Raw genomic sequence first — 7,697 nt, forward strand, 5'->3', positions numbered from 1 at the left:
ACAGCACCACGGTCTGCCTAGGGGCCGGGCTTGCAGCCATCTCACGCGTGGAGCGAGCGGCTCTGCGGGGTAGGTGCCATTTAGACACACAGGGCCTCACTCGTGCGAGCTGCCGCCGCCGGGGCACCCGGGGGGGCTGGATTATAACGACCGGGGAGGGGCCCCTGGGAACCGCCGCAGGAAACCCCGCGTGGGACCGGGAAGCGCCTTTCCCCTCGCAGTGCCCGCCCCGGCGCCCTCTCCCGCGCCCCGGCCGGCCGCGCTACGCGAGGCCCAGGCTTCGCGGCCTAGCCCGCCCGGCGCGGATACACGTTGAGGCGCTGGCCCATGTCCTGGAGCAGGTTGGCGGCCTGCTGCCGGTACGAGAGCTCCTTGTCCGGGTCGAGCCCGGCGCGCCGGGACGGGCTCCGCTCCAGCTGCTCCCGGCTGAAGTACCAGCGCCGCCCCGCGCCGCCGCCGCCGCCGCCGGCCCCTGCGCTCGCCGAGGCCTCCATGGCGATCCGCGGGGCGCGCGCACGCCCCGCCGGGCGCGCGCGCACGCCCCGCGCCAACGTCGCGGGCGCGCGCGCGCGCATGCGCCCCCGAGCGCGGCCGGGGCCCCGCGGCGCTCCGAGCGAGCGCCGGGGGCCCGAGTGGGGCTGCACTGCGCATGCGGCCGGCACGTGCCCCCTTCAGGAGTACGAGCCGAGTCCGGCTTGTGCGCAGGCTGCTGCTAGGCCCATGCTCCGGCCCGCACTGCGCATGCGTGCGATCTAGGGGCGCTTAGGGAACAGAACTGGGCATGCGCAGGAGCCAGGCCCTTAGGGAAGCCCATAGCTGGGTGGGGAGAGGATGCTGGGTGGACTTTGAGCCTTCCAGCCAGCCTGACCCCCGCCCCCGTGACCCCACCTGTGACCCCAGTCACCCCGCCCCCATGACCTGTGACCCCACCAATGACCCCTGTAACCTCACCTGTCACCCCCACCCCATGACCTGTCACCCCACCAATGACCCCTGTAACCCTACCTGTTACCCCCACCCCCCACCACCCCATAAGCGCACCTGTCACCCCAGCCCCCCGTGACCCTACCTGTGACCCCAGGCCACCCCATGGACAATCACAGCTGTCTTTAGCCAGCCTCTCTGATTCCCGCCAGCCCAGAACCCAACTTCCACCCCTTACTCATATACCAGTGGCTGGCTCTCCATTCACCATAAACCCTCTTGGGTGAGCTGCCCCTCTCCTCAATGCACAGCAGTGTTCAGAGAAGCAAACAAGATAAAAGGGGTCCTAAGGAATGGGGCAGAAAATAACATAGCACCCTCCACCTGGGGGGCCCTTGCCTGGGATGTGGTATTTCTCCTATATCTTTTTCTGACAGGAGGCAATGTGGATGATTACAAACCTGGAGAAAACTCGTACAGAAAGGGATTGAAAGGTCTGGGACTAAGTGAAGAAAGAAGAGACATGACGGAAAGTTTTAAAGTAAACATTGGAGAAGGAACTCGGGTGTGCCATCTCCTATTACAAGGGGAAAGGTGACAACCAAGGACATTTAAATCTGATGAGACATCACTTTCTACAAAACACAAGTAGTAGAACTCACTGCCACAGAATATAACTGAGGACAAAAGTTTAGCAGGGTGAGCAAAGGATCAGCCATTTATATGGCCAACGAGAATATGCACAGCCACAAGAGTTTCTGTCTATTTTACAAGAGACAGAAATGCCCCTGCTTATGGGGATGAACCCTCCACTCAGTGACAGGGGGAGGACGGCACTTTCCTTAGGGGAGGGTTATTCTACAACTCCTCACTTCAGGGTTTCTTGCCCTTCTGCCCCTGAAACTTGCCCCTGTTGGAGACAGGATGCTGGATTAGATGGACCACAACCTGCTGAGCCATGCAATTACTATGTTACCTATGTTAGTTTACAACAGAGGACCAGCACAAAATAATGGGACAAGGAAGACTGCTGGGAAAGTTGGATTCTTCCTTGTATCATAAGATTCCTCTAGCATTCCCTTCTACTATTAAATGTTGGTATGATGCTTGTGCCCCAAAACCTTAGTGGGGGACAGGGCCCCCATTGTGCTGTGCACTGTATGAACATAGAAAAGAGACAGTCTGCACCCTGAAGTTCTTATAATCTAGACACCAAACATCTCCAAGTGCCGGAGAAATGCCACAGATAGCAGGATGCCAGATGCTTTGGCCCACACGCGCACACACACCCTGCAACACCAAAATACAGACACCCCTGGAGTGGGCGGGCAGCACCAGAGAGAGAGGGAATTAATTTGTGACCAAGGACTCCAGACTCTTATTTCTAAAGATCAGTGTTGCTGACTGGCCCATCCCAGAGATAATCTATCTTCAGCAGGCTGAAGGACAAAATGACCCTATGCCTATAGAACTAAGGCCGCTGCAAGGTCCCTGAGAACTGTTTCATGGCTTCTAATAACACAGCATTTTCATAGAACTGGATGGACACCAGGTTATTTCTCTTGGAGCCACCGGGCAGCTCTCAGATTCGAATGACTCCTAGTCCCTCTCAATCCGCATTGGATTAAAAGCAACGGGCTAGAGGCAGCTCCGAATCCTATTTTCCGCCCCTGAGCTAAGCGTCTCCGGCTGGAGCTGGAGCGCAGGTATAATCGTCTTGCCAGGACTTCCCCATTAGACAAACACCATGTGAGCAAAACTCCCAGAGCTGGAGAGGGTTTTGGAAGGGCCAGCCCTCCCCCATTTAACCCCTCATGGAGTTTGGTCTCAGCCCAGAATTAATACCCCAAAACAATACAAAACCAACCCAGCCAGCAGGCTGTTGTCACGTGTCACGGAGTCCCCGGGCGGGCGATGCTCTGGAACTGCTCCCTATGAAGCCAGGCAGGACTGTGGGGGAGCCTCCTCTCTGGGAACAGCCTGTCTGCAGGGCAAAAAGCTCACCCGGCTTCCACCTTCCTGGGTCTGACCTCTGAGCATCCAGCATCCTCTGCCCCTCCGTGCACTTCCCACAGCAAGTCTGCCCAGGCAGGGTCCTGGGGGGGCCAGAGGGTCCTGCCCCCCAACTCCGCAGTCAGACGTGACTCTCAGCCAGCCAGTAAAACAGAAGGTTTATTAGACGACAGGAACATGGTCTAACACAGAGCTTGGAGGTACAGAGAATGTGACCCCTCAGCTGGGTCCATTTTGGGGGGCAGTGAGCCAGACAGCCCCGTCTGCACTTCACTCCATTTCCCCAGCCAGCCCCCAACTGAAACTCTCTCCAGACCCCCCCCCCCTTTCCTTTGTTCTCCAACCCTTTAGCTCTCACCTTGCAGGGGGGAAGGGCCCAGGCCATCAGTTGCCAGGAGACAGAGTGTTGCCATTTATGTATCCTGGCCCTGTGCTCTGCAACAATTACACCCCCCCGACTTATCCCACCACCTAGAGACTTAGGAAATGCTTAGGAGAAACTGAGGCACCCCTACAGTATTCAGAGGAAACATTAAGAACAGTCCCGCTTCGTCACATCACGACCCCCTCCCATTACAGCCTCATAAACCCACATTCCAACTGGGCGGGCGGAGAGTCGCCAGCTGGCTGCCGGGGCATCTCTATGGCAACAGAATCAACTGTTGCTTGAAGGCAGAGCCTGCCAGCGGCTGGAGGGCTGCAGCCGCAAAGCGCCTTTGGTGACTGAACAGGGAGGAAGTGGGCGGTTTAGGACATGGCTTTCTTCAGGCTGACATTCCTGGGGTACCAGGAGCCCTTTTGGGAGAGAAGGCTAGAGTTAGAAAAGCCTGACGCAACAGGTAAGAAGAGAGCCCAGATGTCACAGTGACAGGTGCATTAGAAACAGACACGGCTTGTAGCTGGGCCAAGCGCCTTGGAGAGTAGATTGCAGCTTTTTGTGGGGGCAACAAATGCGAGGCTTTTCCCTGGGCGATGTTTGAAAAACTCTGATCCCTGGTCCCCAGGAGGGGTGTCCCAGTGGAATGGGAGGGGTACAACGTTCTGCTTCTGGCATGTGTCAGTTACTAAAAACCCTTCTCCAGTCACCCCACGGGATGGTATTGGTATTAACCTACAATAGAACCCCCCTAAACCACATCACTCGACAGCATTCCAGCAGTCCCTCCATCTCCCAGTCCCTCTGCATCCCAGGCTCACGGGTGGGGACCGGAGAGTCTCTTCCAGCCCCTTTAAGTTGCCTCTGGCCTCATGTTCCAAGCACCATCTTGCCAGATGAGGTCTGGACAGGTCTCCCTGCAGGAATCATTGTCCTTGCTGGCTCTTTGAGCCTGCAGAAGGGCTGGGTTCAAACCCTCTCAGGGCACCAGTGACTGAATCTCATCCACTGCTGATGGCCAGCTAACAGACCGGGTGTGAAACGAGGTTAACAGGTCTCAGTCCAGTTCTTGGAGGACAGGTGTCTACCTCAAAGCCCCCCCCACTAGGCTCTGGTGCCATTTTCTGAGCTTGGTTTTAAGTTTCCTTCTTGTCCTTCCACTCAGAGCCAAAGCCACGCAAAGGGGGATTGTTTCACCCAAAGCTCCCCCACATCGGCCCGGGGCACTTTGACGGCACAGTGCACCAGGGCAGCTACAAACGCTATCAAGAGGCCATGAAGAAGAATCAGCTCCAGAGATGTAAGTGAACAGTGGGGTCTAGGCATGACAAAAGAGGGAACATGGAATCAGGACGCCTCGGTTCTAGGCTGGCCTCTGCCACAGCCTCCCTGTTTGACCTTGGGCAAGTCCCTTCCCCATGTTACAGGTGGGGAGAATGACACTAACCCCTGCCCCCCATGCCGGCAGGAGATGGGGTTCATTGGCCTTTGCAAAGCACTTGGAGCTATGAGAGATCCTATTGGGATCCAGGAAGTGGGCAGGCAAAGCCCACCGCCCACTGCTAAAAGATCCCCCCCAGCCTAAGAGGGGGATCCACAGGACCTGGACACCAAATAAATCCGGGGACAACTAATGAAATAATAGGGACAGGTGGAGCTGTGGGAGATACCGGGCAAGGGGGTTTTCCTCCCCAGCTGCTGTTGGGAAGGAGTGGTGTTCTGCTGTGCTCAGGGCAGGGTGCCCCAGCTGCCCCCTCCCGCAGCAAACAACAGCGACCGCAGGAAGCTGGTTGCCCTCCCTAACAGCCTGGACCCTCCCGTCTGTCTGATTATAGCCCCCAACCAAATCTTCAGGGTCCCAGTGACCTGTGCAGAGGATAGCGGCTGGTGGCTGCCCAGGGATCCCACGGTCCGCGCAGAGGAGGTCACCCCCTGGATGACAGTGCCATGTCACCGCCTGATAAGGAGCCCCATGACCAGGTGAGATCGTAATGTGGGCGGCAGAGGGGATGGCACCCCATCACGGTGCTGCCAGCACATGGGGAAGGGGAGGTGCAGGGGGAGGGGGAAGTCATCCCAGGGACAGAGCGTGTCTGACCCAGCTCCCACCCAGGCTAGTGGCACAGCACCCACCCCCCAGTTCGCTTAGTGAGGCCCTTTTCCCAGATGGTAATAGCCCCAGGATCAGAGGGCGCTCAGCACCTGGCAGGACCAGAGTTCACCTGTGGCAGGGGAATGAGTGAGAACAGCCTCTCCTAGGGCCAGTCGGACACAGCGGGTGAGGGGAGCCAGCCAGTTACGAAGGTAGGAGAGCAGCCAGCCATCACAGGCCAGAGCAGGGGCCCAGCCAGCGCCGGATTCCAGCTCTGCCAGGGACCAGATCACCCTGTGGGGCGAGCGTAGGAGGGTCCCCACAGCTCGCAGCTCCGCCAGGCCGAGGCAGGGGGTTGATGGGGCGTTTCCCACACTTCACTCAGTTGAAGACTCAGGTTTGGGTCACTTCTGGATCCTCAGGCCCCAGCTTCGCAGGGGTAAGGCTGGGGAGCAGGGCACCCTGAGAAAGCCCAACCTAAACAAACAAAGCCACGAACAAATCCAGATGCAGGCAACTGAAAAATCCACAACCATCAAGAAGCCCCTGAAATCCCCCCCTCCCCCAGCACCCACAAGCCCAGCTGCTTTGGTCTCCATCACCCCTGGTTCGGAGACATTACCTGCCACCTCAGACCCCCCCACGCTTTGCAGATGCCCGAAAAGCAACCCTGGACCCAGCGGAGCAGGAAGCAGGTTCGAGTCTCCCCGGCCCTGCTCCTTGCACAGCCCATCGCCCCCATGCAAAGCGGGCGTGAGTCACCACAGGGGCATCTCGTGCGCACTTGGCGCTGAGGCCAATGCCTGGGCAGGGTGGTGGAGCCTTGAGCGCAGCACCCAACTTACCAGAGCCCTGGCTCCAAGGGCACGCTGGGTTGTAACCCGCACCCAGCACATGCGAGCCGTGCCCATGGCGGCTGGTCCTGGCATGGGTCCCTGCCCGTTTTGTCCTGCCAGGCACGAGCCTGGCCCAGCCAGCAGCCACTGGGGGGCAGCAGGGCACCATCGGCTCTACTCCCGGCCCGGTGTCCCAGAGATGAGGAACCGGTGCCGAAGCCGGAGTGGGCAAAGTTCAAGGCTGGCGCAGGGCGCACGGGGCGGCTCCAGGTGCTGCACCCCACAGGCCCCTGCAGGCGGGAGCTCCCCCTCCGCTCCCACGCACCATACAAAGGGACCAGAATCAACTGGCGGGTGGTGGGGGGAGGTTGGCGGATTGACCTCATTGGGTCCCGGCTCTGCCGCCGGAGCATAGCCAAGGCAGCTGTTTATCCACACGGGTGGGGATCACGACACCCCCAGCCCTTAAAGCGGTAGAGTGGCTTAGCGGTCTGGTTGGGGGGTGTCCCCTGCCCTGCCCCACCTCCCACAAAGCAGGCAGTGCCAGCCGCCGCTCTGCAGCCCCACGGGGAGGCCAGGCGCTGAGTCCCCCCAAGTCTCTTGCAGCCACATTCCCAGCAGTGATTCCCCAGGGCTCTGGCTGCACGGGGCTCTAGAGGTGCTCTGGAAATGGGGCCTAAACTCAGCCCCTCCAACAAAGGAGGCCCTGAATCAGCGGCTGCCAGCCAGACAGGGCGGCCCCCCACCTTGAGCCCCTGCTGCTCCCTCTCCCTTCCCCTCCCTCCTTTGCAGGTTCTGGGCGCCAGGACCGAGCTTGGATAGGGGGAGGGTTTCTCCCCAAGTCCTGGCCACAGATGAAGAGGCCCTGATGCCACAGTCCCCGCCTGACCGCAGGATCCTCAAAGCAGGCACTACACAGAGAGGAACCCCTCTCCCTGCCCTGGGGGCTCCTGCACTGCCCACGGCCCCAGGGTCCACCCATCCTGTCGCAGCCCGAGCAGCCTAGCACTGCCTCCTCATGCACGGGAGCTACCTGGCCGGGGCGGGCATCTGACGGCTCCTTTCCCTGCCCTAGGTTCGTGGACACCATGGGCCTGAGCAACTCCCATTTCAGCCTGTTCTGAGTTCCCCAGTGGGCCCCACTGCCAGGCACGTCTGGACATGGAGCAGCCCCGAGTGCTTGGGCCCAGCGGGCACTGGGGCAATAAAGTGATCAAGCTGATTCGGCCCAGGTTGGTGATTTCATGGGGAGGAGCTAGGCGCTGGGGCCTCCCTTTCTGCCTAGGCAAGGGGTAGGAGGACTATGGTGGGGGAGGGAGTGGGGCTGGTGGGTTAAATCCTATGGCACAGAGGGGGCCTGGAGACTGAGGCCTGCTACAGAACCCAGCCCCAGGTGCTAGGGCCAGACCATGTTCTTCCCAGCGCTCCTGTGCTTTACCGTTTGGCACACACAAAG

General features: G+C 59.6%; 1 protein-coding gene across 1 annotated transcript; it reads left to right on the plus strand.

The window, feature by feature from the left end:
- Positions 1-3,586: 3,586 nt before the first annotated feature.
- TEX49 (testis expressed 49) lies at positions 3,587-7,462 on the plus strand. The gene is made up of 4 exons (XM_038379206.2): positions 3,587-3,776; positions 4,479-4,613; positions 5,149-5,293; positions 7,317-7,462. Exons 1-4 carry the CDS (start codon positions 3,692-3,694, stop codon positions 7,363-7,365), a joined length of 414 nt encoding a protein of 137 aa, XP_038235134.1. The 5' UTR covers positions 3,587-3,691; the 3' UTR covers positions 7,366-7,462.
- Positions 7,463-7,697: the final 235 nt, after the last annotated feature.

The sequence above is a fragment of the Dermochelys coriacea genome, chromosome 20 (assembly GCF_009764565.3).
Source record: "Dermochelys coriacea isolate rDerCor1 chromosome 20, rDerCor1.pri.v4, whole genome shotgun sequence".
NCBI lineage: Eukaryota > Metazoa > Chordata > Testudines > Dermochelyidae > Dermochelys > Dermochelys coriacea.